We start from the raw sequence: 18946 nt of genomic DNA on the forward strand, positions 1-18946 counted from the left end.
ATGTTTAGAAAACAATTTCGCAGGGGACATGGTAGAAAAGTGGGTAGCGGACACATGATGGGAAGAATTAGGAACAACCAATTTTCTGTTGTTCTTGTTAAGGCAGTATATATAGCAAGTGACCATGCATTTTAAGCACAGTAGGATGACATTCAGCTTAGCTTAGCAGTTCAGTAACTAAGAACAGTTTGAAAATACATGCATATGTGTATGCTACACATTCATATACAAAATCAGTTGCCCTGAATATATTTCACATAAATGGATCTTTTTATTGAGTTTTATAGGGAATGTATATGCTTTAGATACCTCAAAAATATCTAATATTCCATACTTTTGTCTATTGAGGAATATTCTTACAGACAAATAATTATCAGCAGAAAATCCACATTCCGAATGGCTTCATTTCCATCTCCCCATCCAGGGATAAATTTCATGAGTTAGGAGGAACAGTGAGATCTCTAAGACATTTGTAGTAGTATCTCTAAACTATTAGTTTTGATAGCCTGTTTGGTTGAACAAATTCTAAGTATGGAATATAAGAAACAGAAAATAATATATTACTTTTGGAAACACTGATAAACATAACCTCAGTATATAAGTTGTTCTTCTTAGATTGAAACTGGAACTAGCCCATTACCAAAATCATCTATATTTTTCTAATAATTGTCAAAGGTGAACAGGTTGCAAATTATCTAACTATCCTGTATTTCTGTCTTGTTGCATGTTTTATAGATAAATATAATGCATTAACATCAGAATAGCATATTATTAAATGTTAATGCAGAGTTCTATATTTTCTAGCATTTCTAGAGAAGCAAACTATTGATAAGCTGTATTTACAAATAACTCTTATCTACTTTAGTGAATTGCAAAATCTAGCATATAAAGGCATCAAGAAATGATTATTTAAATGATTTAATTATAATACATGTTTTTGTATTGATAATGTTACTAATTATGCTTTAATAAACCAGTCCTAACAAAATAGAGCACAAATGTTTAATACAACAATCCAATCTTATTTGTAGCTCAGACTAATACTTCAAGTGTAATTTCTCTGTTAGTAATTTATCCTGACTTTTGTAGTTTTGTGTGGTTTTTGAATGCAGAACTATTGTAGCAATAGCTTCACTGCTATTGTTGAACAAAAGAATCATTGTAAAACATTTCTATTATTCAATCATCACACCTACTATGAGCAAGTCATAACATCTTTTAAGATAAATTATAACTCTGTTCTAAGAGAGGTAAATGTTACCCCAGGTAAATATTCCCTGGTAATTCATTTTACATTTAATCTCAATTGAATGCCTTCTAGATTCCTGGAATTATGACTAAGTCTCTGAGGCTTTTATACTTAAATCAAAAATCTTACTGTAGCCCTGGCTGGGTGGCTCAGTTGGTTTTAGCATCGTTCCATACATTAAAAGGTTGCAGGTTCGATTCCCAGTCAGGGCACATACCAAGGCTGCGGGGTCGATCCCCAGTGGGGGCACCTATGGGAGGCAACCGATCAATGTTTCTCTCTCTCTCTCTTTCTCTCCTACTCTTTCTCTCTAAAATCAATAAACATATCCTCAGGTAAGAATAAAAAAATTCTTAGCATAAAACCTACACAGTAAACCCTTTATCTTTTTAATTATTTAATAATTTACTACAAGCAAGGATGACCTTATTCAATTTTGTAAAATGACTACCTAGGGAATCTCCTGATCCATAATATAACCTCAATATTTGTTGAATAAAGAGATATTGTGAGCCTTCCCAACTCGCTCCGAAGCAGACTAGTTCCAACTGCAAAAGGGCATTGTTTCTAGAACATAATCACTCTCATCAGTGCCCTCATCTAATCAATTTTATATTCCCTGTATCTATTACTATACCTGGCATCCAATGGGAACTAAATCAATGTTTGTTCAGTGAATGAATGAATGAATGGGTTAGATGAATGATTAAACCAATACAGAAATTTTTAAAATTATAATCTAAGACTAAAAGCATATTATTTGTAATTAGAATGATTTTCAGTATTTATATTAGTATTTGATAAAGGAAGATTCACTTTCCTGTTCTATTTAAATTTTACATATAGGGATCAACTTAATTATATATTTCACCATTTGTTCAATAGATATATATTGAACATTTCTTATCTTCCCATGTACCCTGCTACACACAATGAGGAAATACTGGTATGTTTCAAGACATAATGGGGATTGTAATCAAAAGGCATCATAAATGGCATTATGCCTAAAGGTTTGTTTTAAATAGATAATACCTTGCCTGGCTGGTGTCACTCAGTGGTTGAACACTGACCCATGAACCAGGAGGTCACGGTTAGGTTCCTGGTCAGGGCACATGCCCGGGTTGCAGGCTAGATCCCCAGTAGGGGGTGTAGAGGAAGGCAGCCAATTTATGATTCTCTCTCATCATTGATGTTTCTATCTCTGTCTCTCCCTCTCCCTTCCTCTCTCTGAAATCAATAAAAAATAAACAAACAATATCTTGAATTTTTTTCTTGTTAAAAATATAGCAAATGCATTTATAGGTTAATATGCAATCCATTTTAAAATGTCAGATAAAGGGACTTTTTAAAAAAAATATATCTTTTATTGATTTCAGAGAGAGGAAAGGAGAGGGACAGAGAGAGATAGAAACATCAATGATGAGAGAGTCGTTGATCGGCTGCCTCCTGCACGCCCCCGACTGGGGTTCCAGCCCGCAACCTGGGCATGTGCCCTGACCGGGAATTGAACCCCGATCACCTGGATCCTAGGTTGACTCTCAACTGCTGAGCCACGCCTGGCCGGGCAAGGGACATTTTTAAAAATGAATAAAACTTGATATTTCAAAGAATTAGTGTAGAAAATTAAATAACTGGTCATCAGCATATTTGTGAAATAGACATTGAAAATAGTTTTCTAATATGGCTATTGTGCTCTTAAATGACATATAATAATTTTGCAACTCATTTTTCATCAATAGAAAACCACAACATAGTTACTTAAATCAGAATTTAAGTATAAATAACTCACATTGATAATATTTGAGGCATGTTTCATCTATATTTTTAAGAAGAAAAATTATGAAATTTAAACACTGTAAACATTTTAATGGGTGCAAATACAATACTTAAAAACTCACAAATTAGGTCTTTATTTCAAGATCTATTAAGTGACCTAAGATGATACTTATTTTCTAAAAATTTTAAACTTCTAAAAATGTTAAACTTATTTTCTGATAAATGTGATCCATTTACAAAAATCTTGAAAGGATTTTCTTTTTGTTAAATTAAAAATGAATGTGTACAATAGGAAGGTGCTAGGCTAGAGTAAATTTAGCAACTGTCTTATTTTATATATATATATATATATATGTACATATACATATATATATATACACACATACATAATAAATTTAAATTAGACTTTTATCATTAAAAGTTGACAAGCCCATTTGCTTTTATAAAGAAAAGAAAAGGAGTATTAAAGAAAGTTAAATTAGATTTTATCATCTGTTTAATTAGTTTCAGGCCAATTTAGTTTAGGGATATGCTGGTGAAAGACAAAATGAAAGTTTATTATTATTTCCCTCCCTTTGAATCATTTTTTAATTTTATTTTTTAAATTTCTTGGCGTGACATAGGTTAATAAGATTATATAGATTTCAAATGTACATTTCTATGATAAATACTTTGTATATTGAATTGTGTTCCTACCACCCAAAGTCAAATCATCTTCTGTCACCATATATTTGGCCCCCTATATCCCCACTACCCTTCCTCCCCCTTTCCAACATTCTGTGGTCTTTGTCTATGACACAGTTAGTTTTTTTAATTAATTAATTTTTATTTATTTATTTATTTATTTATTTATTTATTTATTATTTTTAGGAAGGGAATGGGAAAGAGAGAAAAACCAATGAGAGCGAGAAACACTGAACATCGATTGGCCACCTTGATCTACTGCCTACCACATGACCCCACCAGGGACTGAGCGAGCCCACACTGCAGCCACCGGGCCACATGCCCCAAATGGGACTAGAACCAGAGACCCCTCGGGTGCACAGGACAATGCCCAACCAACTATGTCACACTGGCCAGGACAATGAGTTACCGTTTATATCCCACATGAGTGAAATAATATGGTTCTTAGCTTTTTCTGAATATTTTGCTTAGCATAATGTTCTGAAGGTCCATCCATGTTGTCACAAATGGCAATATTTCATCTTTTCTTCTGGTAGAGTAGTATTCCATTCTCCATATCTTTTTTATCCAATCATCTATCGAAGGACACTGGTTGTTTCCATGTCTTGGCCACCACGCATAATGTTGCGATTAACATATATATATACACATACATATATGTATATATATAATCTTTGTGTATAAATGCTTTCAAATTTGTTGGGTAGATAAGAGAAGAGGGATTGCTGGATCATATGGTAACTTCATTCTTAATGTTTTGAGGAACCTCCATACTGTTTCCGTAGTGGCTGTACCAGTCTACATTCCCACCAGCACTGAATGAGGGTTCCTTTTTCTCCAAAACCTCCCTAGTGCTTGTTACAACTTGTCTTGTTGATAATAGCCATTCTAACAAGTGTGAGGTGGTATATCTCATTGTAGTTCTGATTTGCATTTCTGTAATTGCTAGTGAAGTTGAGCGTCTCTTCATATATCTCTTGGCCATTTGTATGTCTTCTTGAGAGAAGTGTCTGTTCAGGTCATCTGCCCATTTTTTAATTGGATTGTTTGTTGGTTTGTTTGGTGTTGAGTTGTATGAGCTCTTTATATGTTTGGGATATTAAGCCCTTGTCAGAACTGTATTTTTGCAAACCTCTTCTCCCATTCTGTTGGTAGCCTTTTTGTTTTGTTGGAGGTTTTTGTTTTGTTTTGTTTTGTTTTTTGCTGTGCAGAAGCTTTTTAGTTTGATATAGTTCTGTTTATTTATTTTTGCCTTTACTTCCCTGGCCTTTGGGGTCTAATTCATTAAATGTCTCTATGACCAAAGCACATAAGTTTAGTACCTATGTTTTCATCTGTGTAATTTATTGTTTCAGATCTTATATTAAGGTATTTGATCCATTTTGAATTAATTATCGTACATGGGGACAAACTGTAGTGTAGTTTCATTCTTTTTCATGTGTCTTTCTAATTTTCCCATCACCATTTATTGAAGAAGCTTTGTTTCTCCATTGTACGTTTTTGGCTTTTTTGTAAAAAATTATTTTTCCATATACATGAGGTTTTATTTCTGGGCTCTCAGTTCTCTTCCATTGGTCTGTGTGTGTCTGATCATTTTCATGAATGGTAACTGACCTGCCTTGTTAAAAGGTATATAAATGCTTATTCAAACTCATTACTATAAAACTCATGATTTGTTTTATTTTTAGTGAAAGAGATTAAGTTTCCATCACATCAATGTGAAGCATATAATGAATGCAGAACTTATATTCATAAGACATAGATTTCTTAAAATTATCATATTTCATATTTTAATTTTTATCTTTGAACTTTTATAGTTTTTAAATGAATCTTTATATAGCATTTATTTTACTTCTTCAATATCCTGTGCCTAAGAAACTTTCCCATTGATCTCTTGTGACCATATTTCTCTCAAAAGCCAGCCTCCTGTCAATGTGCATTAACTGCTTCAAAACTATAGGGGGCTGTGTGGTTAAGTACTGCTGACCTGAAATACATATATCCAGAAACTGCTCTGCTCTGACCAGTCACATCTTTAAAGCACATTCATAAAATGGCATTCAAGTGACTATGGAGTACGTTTATTGAGTCTGCAAAGCATTATAGACTAGTAATACACCTGCAGAAAGCTGAGTATGCATGAGTCAGTCAAAAACTATGTATGGCAGAGTGTTATAAAAGATCATTAGGTGAATTATTATTTTTTGCAAGCCAAACTTTGGGGTATTTGGAGTTGAGTTGTGACAGTTGTCAGGAGAGGACTGCACATGGCCCAGAAAATCATAAATAACAAGAAGAGAAAAGCTGGGTTGTTTGAACGGGGAACCTTATGGACCATTATGATCCTAAGAATTCTATGGGATCAGTAGAATTATAAACTTGAATTAACATCCAGAAAAAAACAGAAAGGGGAATTTCTCTGAAGTATTTAATCAAAGCAAAAAGATCAGCCAAGTTCAAACTGAAAATTTAGCCAAGTATGTGAGACATAGGTCAAAACAAATCAGACAGAGAATAAAAAGGAAAACAAAAATTAGAGTCTGAAATAATGAAAAATTGCACAAATTTTACTAAGATATTTGTGCACAGAAAATGGGTTCACAGTCCACTATGGATTATCTTCTACTTATTTAATTCCTTGATTTTTCTTCCCCAGAGAAGTGCTCTCTCATGAAACAGTGCAAGAAGAACATAAGTGTACACATATACTGTCTGGACAAATTGAGAGAAAATGTATGAGTTACAGACAAAAGAAATACAATTGTTTTCCTCAAAGTAAAAGTAATAATTATTTGTCTTGTTTTTTAAAAGAGAGAATTGGCGATCTAGAAGGAAGAAAGAACCCGGAATGTTGAAAGAACTGAAACGATGAAGAGTGTTTGTGTGACAAAGAAGACCACATTATGCAGGTCCATATAAACCATGATACAGACTTTGTCTTCAGTTTTTAAAATTATATATATATTAGAGCAATAAATATACCTGGTAAAAAACTGAGAAGTACCAAAATATTTATGTTTAAAAAATAGCATTCCTATGCCCAAGCACTTTATACACCAAGTCTCTTGCTACTGTAGGCAAAAATAATCAGCCTGATCGAATGTTTTGCTATTCAATGTTTTGGTATACATGGCTAAATAACTTTTATTAAATAGGCAGCAATTCTTTTCCTTTTCTTTTTTTTAATCCTCACCCAAGGACATGCTGAGAGAGAGGAAGGGAGAGAAAGAGAGAGAAACATCGGTGTGAAAGAGAAACACTGATCAGCTGCCTTCCATACACACCACAAATGGGGATCAAACCTGCATCACAGGCATGTGCCCCGACCTGGAATCAAACCAGCAACCCTTTGGTGCATAGGACAAAGCACAACCAACTGACCCACTCCAGCTGGGCTAGGCAGCTATTCTTGGCACTATTCATTGACTTTCTGTTACAACATCAAGGCCCATTTTCCTTTTCCCCATTCAACTAATACAGTTTTAGCAAAGTTCTGATTAAAGTAATAGTTGTATCTACAATTATATCATTCAATTCACATCACTAGCGTATTATATTTCTTTTCATGTAAAGCTTTTTGCTTTCCTATAATTTATAATTGCCATGGTATCTATCAATCTGCACAGTTTGCCTTATATCTATCATATCTTTCTATATACCTATTTTTATCCTCAAATGTTCTAGCAGATCTGTCAAATGCTTAGTAATATCTTTTCCATATATTCCAACACATCACTGTAAGTTATTGACTTTCTTTCTTTTGGGCTTGTAAAATACCCTCTCACAGTTATTAGTTATCCTATTCTGATGAATACCATGGGCCCCAAATATTCTTACTTCTGGATCATTCTTTTTACTAACAATTTTATATGTTTTCATAAGGTATACAGAATATAAATTTGTGTATCTTTACTATCTGCAAAACCTATTAATCTTTCCTCATATTTGATTGCTAATTTAGCTGGGTATAGAATTTCAGGTCAGATATCAATTGCCTCATAATTTAAAAGTATTGCTTTGCCATTGTCTTTTAGTAGTCCTGTAGATAAGCAACCACAAATTTGATCCCAGTTCTTTGTATGCAATTATATGTATTTTGTTTGTTCAGTTTCTTTTTCTGGAAAAGTTTAATATCTTCTCTTCAATATTCAAAAATTTCATAATTGTGTGTGTTTGTGTGTATGTATGTGTTTTCATTCATTGTATTAGTTACTTGGTGGGCTCAATATGGAGTCATGACTCTTCATTTCTGAAAAATAAATCTGATACATTATTTATTTGATAAATTCTCTCTCTCCATTAGTTTGGTATTTTTCTATGAAATTGTTACTTTAAACTCCTAAAGTGAAATACTCATGTTTCAACATTTTACTCCCTATTTATTTAAATATTTCTTCCACTTTATCTCCAAACCTTCTACTGAATTTTTGATTTTTATGTTTTTAATGTTCTGAAGCTTTTCCTTACTCTTTTATTGATTATTTGGAAACAATGTATTATTCTTTAAAGAATGAAATCTATTCTCTATAATTTTTTGGAGGATATTCATATAGTTTGGGGGTATTTTCTTTATACTATATTTTATCACTATTTTCCATTTATTTTTTATTTTTATTTTTTGCTTTTGCATTGATATTTTTCATATTTTCCATAAATTTATAGTGCTCATTGATTATCAATTGATACTGGGCAATTTTGTATGTAAATATGGTTTGGTAGAATATTTTGCCACCATTCAATTAGGTCATGACTGACCTTCTCAGTGGGTGTAGGCCCAATCACCACATGAAATTATTTTTCCCTAGAATTGATCAGTTTCTTCAATGAAGAATAATCTAATTTTCTACATGGGTAGTGGATACCTGCATGTCAGCATTTGGAAAAGACAGGTCAGTATGTGATTTTCACTTAGTTCTTCCATTTTCTGCCCTGTAACTCACATTTCCCTCTATTCTGGCTGGGGTTATGAGCCAGGAATCTTCCTGGTATTTTCCCCCAAAAAAAACACATCTCCAGACTTAAAGGAGACACAGGAAGTGAATTATTTGGGGTGCAGTGTTGACTTGCTGAGTTAAACAATACACATCTATTTAGTTCTGTATTCCATCTCTGCCTTTCATGTTATCAGGTATTTCCATGTAACCCATATGTTGCCAGATGAATTGTCTAATTTCTTATAAGTAAACTTCACTGCATATATTTCAAATGCAACTTATGCTATCCATGTCAATTCCCATTGCTTTATCTGCTTTGAATGTTTTTAAATGTATTGGACTTTTCTGTTTCTTTCTGAGTAAGTATATATATATATATATATATATATATATATATATATATATATATATATATATATATATATGTATTCACATATTTGCATTTTAGAATAGTTTTAGAAAAGTGAAGAGATGCACATGTGGCCAAATTTCCACATTTAACCAAAAACTCAAGAGACCAAATTTCACCTTAATAGCATAATGTTTCATTGAATGATTTTAAATGGTGATTGGCATGATCAGTCTAACAATAGAATGATAATTGTCTATTGGATTCTGCCACAAGAGATAATTAGTGACTTTTGCAAGATCATTTCAGTGAATGCATAAGCCAGACAGCAGTGTGTTATGCAATGAGTGTAGAAGTGAAATTGGAGATGGCAACAATGCATAACTGTCTCAGGATGTTTTCTGGACTGGTAATTATAGAACTGGGGTTAAATTATTCAAATCTAGATGTGAATTAATGGTGGTGTCTACAAGAACAATGGCCACTGAGTAAAGAAAAGTACAGGTTTAAAAAATATTTAGGAGATAAAATTAAAAGTCTGATGATAAGAAGTTAGGAAAATGGGGAATTAAGGATGACATCCAAGATACAAGTTAAGGAAACTGGGAGGAGCAGAAGGTGGAGCAAGTTAGGGAGAAGGGTAAGAATTAGAATGAAGTTCTCTTACAGTCATATTAATTTTGAAATTTTATGATCTTGACCAGTAGGTAGATTGAAGTATCTGAGACTCAGTGGAAACATTGGGACTAAGATAAATATGTGATTATCATGAGAGTGGGAGATTCAGAAAGAGTGAATGAAATGAGAAAGGGGATTAGATGAGATCCCAGATGAACACTACATTTAAAGGAATTAAAGAGAGGAGCAAAGATCCGGGGGTGAGAGTAATCAGAAAGGTTGATGGGAAATTTAGATGAGAGCAAGGAGAAGGGGGTCAACAATAAAGATGAGTGCTGTCAAGTAGTCAAGAGAAAGAAGAACTGACAATAGGCTATTGGATTATGAACAGAAAAAGATAACCAGTATGCTTCCCAAGAGCGTTTCAGTGGTATGGTGTAGGCAGTAAACAGATAGCAGTGTGTTGGGGAATGAACAGTGGATCAGGTAGTAAAAAGGGCAAAGCTGGATAAAACTTTACAGACATTCAGGTATCAAGAAATAATTATCTTATTTGTATGGTATCCTGAAGACCAGCATGGTCATTAGGATAAATCTTCAGTATACCAATCATGGTTATTGCCAGTATAAGGGAATGTTCTACATGAAAATGAAAATTGATGTTTAAATATGTATCGTATAAATGGAGTCATGCAATATGTGATCCTTTGTGACTGGCTTATTTTACATAAAATAATGTTTCCAAGATTCTTCTATGTAGTAGTATTTATCAGTATCAGTCCTTTATTTTCTTACAGCTGAAGAATGTTTCATTGTATAGATATATCAAGTTTTATTTATCCATTCATCCATTGATGAACTTTGGAGTTGTTTCCACTTTTTAGATATTATAAATAACACTGTTCTCAACATTTATGTACAAGTTTTTGAGTGGACACATATATTCTTTACTCTTGGGAATACACAGGAGTGGAAATTCTGGGTCATATGAAAATTCTATGTTTAATCCTCTGAGGAATCATCTATTTTCCAAAGTAGTTACAGAATTTTACATTCCACCAGCAATGTTTGAGGGTTCTACTTCTCTGCACCTGACAACACTCATTGTCTTTTTTGTTATATATCAAAATTATTTTGAGACTTAAAGATGTTAAGTAAGGTGACTACAGACATACAGCTATTGTCCACAGAGCTGAAATTGGGCCATATGCCTTGTGTTAACTCAAAAGTCATGCATATTACTATAATCTGGCAAATATATTTTATTGAAACTAAAGGGGTGCTTACTTCAGCAGCACATATTCTGAAACTAAAGAGGATTTATTTTATTGTAGTTCTTTGAAGTCACTGGATGGATAGTTATATGTCTTATATTCATCAAAAGCATTATTTTTCTCACTTATTCTAATGTTTATAACATAACACTATATTTATCTTATATATTTCATATTTCCTGAAATGACTTTAATCCCAGTGTTTCCAATTTTTTAAATAAATCTGAATTTAATGGGAGCTGTCTATAATTTGGAATCTCATTTTTGTCATATAAAACACATTTTACGTCAGGTTTTAAACAGAAGGATAAAGGTTTTAGTCTATAAGTGGCAATAGTTTGTCCCAATCACCTAAATAAAAAGCATAAAAGTTCCCGTGTTCAATGTTCTTTCAACATGTTTTACAAACAAAGAACCTGGCAGATAAAAGGCTCAAATCTTAACAAGTAATGACAATGTATACGATCAGCAGCAGCCAAGCGAATATACATTCAAAGTTTTCTCTAACATAAAATAATTACATACTCTTTAAATAATAAAAAATAAATTATCAATGGCCAACCCAAACCCCATTACTTTCAAAACAGTTTTTATACTTTCATTTCCAGTTGATTGTACACTAATTGAAGTGGTTGGTTATATGCTGACGATTGATTTTTTTTAATGAAATGGCCAATAGTGAAGTCAGTGCATTATTACCACACACTCCAGAAAGCAACCTTCCATTGAATTTACTCAGACAAACTAATTGCTAAATTAGATGACCATTCAAAGTTATTGAATGCATTTCAAATACTTTCTTCTGAGCCAAAAGATAACTAAATGTGTTTTGATCACTGCTGCTATGCGAATACAAAATCAGAAAGTGCTTGTCTTTCTGGAATATGAATATTGTAAGCGTGGGGACATGGCATTGCTGTGCAGAGGAGATGAAGGGGAAGGAGTAGGTGTGTTATGGCGAATTCCCTGGGCAAGAAAAGGAGTCCGCAGAAGCAAAGGAATTTCACAGGATCAGCTGCCACCCCATGGTCAAAGAGATCACTATTAGTGACTGACAAATCAATTATGATTGACCAGTTCTGTATCACTCTTACAAGCTATTAACAATAGAAAAAAGCTTCTAAAATGTTTTATAATAAGTGGTTTAATGAAAAAAGCTTGAACAATTTTCAGAATTCAGAGACTTTGAGATACTGACATCTTTTTTAAATCCGGAATTTTTTTGTATTTATAAACACTAACCTTATAACTGTCCATTGAGAACTTCATCTCAGTTTATCCTAGCTCTAAAGTTACTATTCATCATATTGGTCTCCTAAGAACAGAATGAGAAATAACAAAGACAATTTAGCAGTCTTCTCCTACTGCTAAATAAGAGAGTCTCATATCTCTACTTGAACCCAGTAGGTTGTGATTACTGAAACACATATTATAAAATATCGATATATTGTGTTTTCAGTAAATGGCTATGACTATTGCTTTTATAGTCATTTAAAAATCAAGTTAATTTTATGCATGAAGGCAGCTTTCTAAATAAGTTTTAGTCTCCCTATAAAAAACATATTTAATAAAACTGATAACATTCTTATATGTATCAGAATTGTTAGGTTTGAAGAAATAAACTATTACTTAAATATACTACTTTTAACACACTGTAACATTTATTGGTTTTGAAATAAGAGAACTTTAGAAAATTGCTCTGATATTATTTTTTATGTTTCACATTGAAAGTAGGTAATTTCTAAGTGGTGGGTCATTATCATTTATAATTGTTCAGAGGTTACAATTTTAACTGCTGAGATCTTTTTCTTTGAAAAATGACAGATGTTATTTAATGCTTAAAGATAAATTGCTGCATAACTGACTTCTTTTGCTGACAACTTTGCCCTAAACAAACTTAGTTAATATGAACAAAAAGTTTCAAAATTAGGTTAGTAGGAGAGAAAAATCTGAATTCAAGTGTTCATACATTTCCTCAATCAGATAAACTAAGAGTAATCAGGTTTTGTTTCCACTCCATTATCAAAGGGTAATTCAGTCTGATGCAAACACCTAAGAAAGTTCATGTTAATCCTTTAGAAAATTCTTCACTGGCTACTGGCTATACCATATTTATCACAGGAAATTTTGAAAGGTACAAGCATTGCCCAGCCAAAGCACAGGCTTCAGAACGTAGGAAACAGCTGGGCACTATCTCTCCCAAATGTACACCTTCTGCTCTACGGTCGCTACCGAATCCTGGGTTTTCCCTTGGGTGTCTAACAGGCATCTCAAATTTAACAGAACCATAATTTCTAATCAGCCTTAATGAGCAAAACCCAGACCTGCTCCACTTCCAGGATGCTTTTCCCCACTTAACGAACACTATTATCCCACAAAACTCAGATACTGCCCTTGTTCTCTTTCTACCACCTCAATTTCCAACTGATCAACAATTTCTGATAACTCTACCTCCCATATTTACCTAAATCTATTTGCTTCTTATATTATCCTCTCTTCTCATTCTAACTCCAGTCACCGTGATCTTCAGCCTGCATAACCTTCTTCCACTCTTGCTCTTCAAGGTCCATGTTTCATAGTAAAACCAAAGTTATTTTTATAATAAATGAATTAACTCATATCATTCTCTGCCCACAGTCTTTAGTGGTTTCCCAACCAACTTAGGATAAAATCTATACTCCCTACCAGACTTCCTCAATTCAGTTTACATTTGTCTCTTCCTTTCACTTTTTCTGTTCCAGCCATATGGGTTTGTTTGTTCTCAGAATGCAATAAACCTATTCATGCCACAGGTCCTTTGAATTTATTATTTCCTCTGCCCCAAACACAGTTCTCCCGGATTTTCCCATGATTCCTTTCTTTCTTTCCTGTTTCTTCATTCAGTATCAACCAACCATCCCCCTCTGAGTGACCTCCACTAGCAGTCTTTTTAAGCACCTTTTCCTACCTCATCCCATTGTGTTTTCTGTATATTTGTCAGTTGCATTTATTGTATGTGTTTGCCTACTTTTTCTTAGAATGTAAATCCGTTAGAGCAGGGTTGTGTTTGCTTTGTTTACCTCTTTCACTTCAGTGCCTTGGGCAGCACCAGGCCCACAGAGGGAACACAATAAGTATTGGTTGAATATTTTGAATAAATGAATTATTAAGACATGTAAAAAGTGGCATTTACAGAGTAAAATCCCTACCCACTTGTTTGGTGGCTCCAAATGTGAAGGTTACAGAGTAGAAAATGAGGGGCAGTTCACTGGCATGCCAAGAAGAAAAGTATTTGAGGGCTAATGTATGGAGGCATTTTTTGCTAATAAATATGGCTGGCTTATTTCCATGTACTTAGATACGAAAAAAAATGAACTAGAGGAACACCTGCTTATCCCTATGGTGAGAGATGGCATTTTCACAGCACACTGTTAACAAATGCACTTAATATCCATTACAATAAAAAATAAATTCATTTTTCACCTCAAACACAAGTAACCATCCAAATCTATAGATGACATTCTGAAATATATTCCAACTTCTCCTTCCTCCCTTGTCACATGCTTACTCCCAATTAATAAATTCTCACTTTGAGAAGGCAGTTTTCTGAACCTTTTCAGACCTGACACTGTGGTGGGTCCTTTTATCTACCCCTTGATATTGGAAGTACAATAGCCACCCCGGCCCAGGGACACACATGTGATCAGCAGTCAGAGTCTGGTAAAACCAAAAACTTTTCTTCATCTCTAGGAGAGCTGGCTTAGGGAAGAACATGTTCTAAGACATAAAAGTAAATATTTTAGTGAACCTGTGTAAAATATGACTTCTTGCTATCTTCTGTAAAAATCTAAATTGCAATCATATTGTCCCAGTAGGCTTTTAAAAGACAGACTTCAAAGCTGGCAGTTTATTTGATATTTTCTTGTAGCCCTAGAAAAAAACTTAAGCATGAATAACTGGAGATCTCCACACTAATATAAAGATAAAAGAATGGGACTCAATTTAATACAGGAGCCACACACAAAAAAGTGGGATTGTTTCCCTCTGTCACCTTGGAAAAGAGGTGGGTTTGAAATCTGTGAACCAAGAAGAGGAAAGTGTTATGCTGGATGGGCAACATATCAGTGAACCCTCCTCCTGAGAGTTTTTATAAGCCCTGTCCTTCGGGTATTTACTTACTTCTTCGTGAATGTTTTTCTATATCGTACACTCTTTCCTATGTAGCAGCTCCATCCTTATTATCTATAGCAGGGCTTTCTATCTGTTTTCATCATGTAATAGGTTCCATAAAAAGTAGGAATGCACCCCCACTTGACACATATATTTCTGCATTTCTAAACTACATGCATGTGCCACTGTACTGTTAAACACATCATACATATTCCTACAACTAAAAAAACTTAATAGAATGAGATAGAATACATACACTACACAAAAAGTTCTATTTTTCCTTCCAGCCCTCCCAGGAATCAGCTTGTGTACTCTCCGGGGAATGCTTACCCCACTTTGTAGACTACAAATTTACTGTGTCTCAATGAGAGGAGCAGATTATATTCAGCTCTTTTGATTTTATGATCAATTGTGTATTAGAGTTTTTGAATAACCTTGATCTACATACCATATTGTATTGCATGCGCCACCTAGGTGAAGGCATTCCTTCCTTCAGCTCGGGTAATACTGTTTACTGGAGATGACTCAGAGCTGAAGATGACTCAGAGTTGAGTTAACATTCTACCACCATCCAGCCCAGCAGCCCTCAGCCAACACTGTCCACCTGGGGGGATAAAGACCCGCCTCCTTGTCTCAATCCAAGACAAGTTAAAGGGCCCTCCCAGCTCCAGAATGTCTACTGGGTTCAGATGAGGCTCCTGTCACAGCTACAGTACAGTTCACTGCTCCCTCTGCACAGGCCTGCTTCCTCCAGCCCCTTGCTGGTTGCAAGGGTACCCTGCCACAGATCTCCTGGGCGCAAATCCATGTTCCGGAGTCCCTTCCTGAGGAACCCTGACAACGGCACGCATACATCAGCACACACTTAGAAATCTAGTTTGCTTACATGTCAAGTTTTCAACAGTTTATTGAGCCACTAGAAATGGAATAATTAATGCAATATTCTAAGTTTTCCTGAACCCTCATTAGGTTCAAGATTAATTTCAACTGGAGCTCTTGTTTTTCTTATGGGGAAGCAAGGTTCCAAAAATTTGGCAAGAAGAGTGAACTCCCTCCTTCGGAGTACCTGAGAGACATTCACTGATGGACATAATATCATTGCTTCTGAGGACAACAGGCTTTCTCGCTGCTGACCTCAGCCATTGTGCCCCAGGCTCTGGCCCAACTCCTATCACTCTGGCCCCTCCTTCACTGTCATTTTAGCTCCTGACCCAATCACAAGACTACTCACTTCCAAGAAATGTCTCAGCACTTGGCCCACCGGCAGTGTAAAGCACCTACTTACTTGTTTTACTCTGGAACTTTCTCTCTGAGGGGATTGTTTTAATTCACTAGAGGCCATGAGGTTTAACTCACTAGTAGTCCTCATACCATTTTCTCCTACATTTTTCTTAATGGAAGTTATTTTCAGCTCTGAATCCTGGATGAGAGCTCTATTTTCCTAATGTAACAGTCATAAAATAAGCAAAATAACCATTATTATTGCCACCTAGAAGGTAGAAATCTGTGGTTTTGTACACAGGAATTCCCATGCCCTGCTTACATGAACTTTGTTCAAGATACAGAGACTCTCATAAAAACAGATTTCTAAGAACTGGCTCCACATAAACTTAAGTTTTGCAGAACAATCATGAGAAATATACCAATGACTCTAGAATACTTTACTATCAATAAAAACTCTGTACTATGTTTAAGTGTAATTTCTGACACAGCATATGACACTAGAAATAAGTATCAACTGTACATACACAGTTTTGCTTAGAAAAAATATGCACATATAAATTGTTATATAAAGATCAATAATTAAAAAATAGTTCTTCTTACCTGACACCTTGATAGATGCAGAATGGAGGATAGTCTTTAAAACTTGTAACATAATATATGTTTCGGATTGACAGAATAGTTCAATGAAATATTCTTTTGATATTTTCATGCTTCATATACCATGTATTAAAACCAGCAGTATTATTCATTAGATTAAATAACATTAATAAGTATAATGCAGAAGTATTTCATAAACAATTAGGTAGATTATGAGATAACATGTAAAAGGTGATACAGAAAGTAAATACAAGAAATGCATATTATTTTGTTGAAAATGTAGCTAAAGCCTTAATAGAAGGACCCAGAAACTTACCTAGAAGGTGAATTTGGCATCTTCCATGCTCTGCTATGTGTTTTAATAGTCAGCAGTTCTCATGTCTAAAGTTTATTATTGGGGATGAAGCTCATCCTGAGATTCTCATTATTTATTGGAATGCCGAGGCTATGGCTCCTTTTGACAGATACAGATTGCCCACCCATTGAAATACTGCTGCATATTGACTTTACATGAAAAATCACTCAACCAAATATTTCCAAAACCTTAGATACAAAGAAGCTATCCCAAAATTCAATTTTAGGTAGGATTATCAGATAGGCTTAACAAGTTTATCACATATAATGGAAAGAAACCACTTACTATTTAGCACTGAGAATACCAATAAGAAAGGACCAGCACTTACCTGAATAACATGCTTCAGTTTATCAATAATCTGATTTATCACAGGATCAATTCCTTTGACTTTGACTTCGGGATTTCCAGACTGGGCTTTGATTTCGCTTCCAACCACAGGCTGAGTATAACTAACAAAGTGAACAGTAAAAGATACATGACTTAGTAACCTGGTCAGCATATTATCTGCTACAAATATTTGAACAGATTTGAGTTCAGAATTTCACTCCTTTGAGAGTACACAACAATGTATTTTTTCTTGAAACAGAGCCTGGGAGAGTGGCAATGTCTTTCCTGGAAGAATGCTTAACATGAAAATATAAATTATTATAATGTTTTACTCTCAAAGGACCCAACCAAAAATTGTGTTTTTTAATACTACTTATCAATATGCTAGAAAAAGTTAATATACACCTCACCTTTTTACCAATTTTTGCTGAATTACACATATGTCTGAATCCATATTATTTGGGCCAATTTACTTCATTTCACACAGTATATAGATAAGTCCTAATAGTATTTTTTACATATTGAACTACCCAAAAAAAAGCTATAAATGTATATTAACTGCATAAGTCAAAATCACAATTATCATAAGTAAACAAATAAAACATGCACAATATTTTGTAAACAGAGAAAGTACAGCCTGCTTTCAGGAAGGTTCACCTAATGATAAACCACAAGAGTCTAGCAAACCATGTTGTATAAAAGGGTGATATCACAGGCAGTGAAAGTCACTACAAGTCACTAACTTTCCAAAATGACAATCATACAATGTGAATTTAGTATTCATATAAATATTCAACCTCATCAGTAACAAAAATATAAGTGCCTCCTACAATATTCAAATCCTGTACTAAGTAAGTAACTGGGATCCTAAGAAGATATAAGACTCAATTCTTGTCCTCACAATGCTCATTTTCTGTCAGGGAATATCATGTGTCAATTAACTTGTTCATTCATGCATTCATTCATTACATTTTACTGTATTTTTAAATACCTACTAGATTCCAGCAGTATAATCACCCTTATTTTCCTGACAGTGTGGTGTAGCAAAAGACAAGTGAACAGTTCAAGTGCCACACAAGGAATGACTGAGATGTTCAGTGTGCCAAGGGGAGAGCTAGAAGGAACAGCATATGCTAAGTGCAGGTAGGGATAACACAGGGAGTAGACATTGAGCATACGGAGAAGTCCATCTGGACTAAGGCAATTTGGGGAAAAACTAAAGAAGTTATAGCTTGAGGTGGCCCTCAAAGTATTACAGTAAGAATAGGTCTTAGATGGTGTGGTTAATGCAGGCACCAGAGCAAAGGAAGACAGCCCAGCAGGGGAAATGGGAGAGAGACATGAACAGCAGCACACAGGGAAGAATATATAGGCTTCTACTTACAAAGACAGAGCAAAATGGGGGAAAGG

General features: G+C 34.3%; 1 protein-coding gene across 2 annotated transcripts in view; it reads right to left on the bottom strand.

The window, feature by feature from the left end:
• Positions 1-18946, bottom strand: part of GPC5 (glypican 5) — a 1124783-nt gene that overhangs the window by 730918 nt on the left and 374919 nt on the right. For both annotated transcript variants that reach the window (XM_016224145.2, XM_087814275.1), the window contains exon 6: positions 17538-17658. In XM_016224145.2, the coding sequence (XP_016079631.2) occupies positions 17538-17658 (121 nt within the window). The remainder of the gene's footprint in view (positions 1-17537; positions 17659-18946) is intronic.

Source organism: Miniopterus natalensis, chromosome 2 (assembly GCF_054644295.1).
Source record: "Miniopterus natalensis isolate mMinNat1 chromosome 2, mMinNat1.hap1, whole genome shotgun sequence".
Classification (NCBI taxonomy): domain Eukaryota; kingdom Metazoa; phylum Chordata; class Mammalia; order Chiroptera; family Miniopteridae; genus Miniopterus; species Miniopterus natalensis.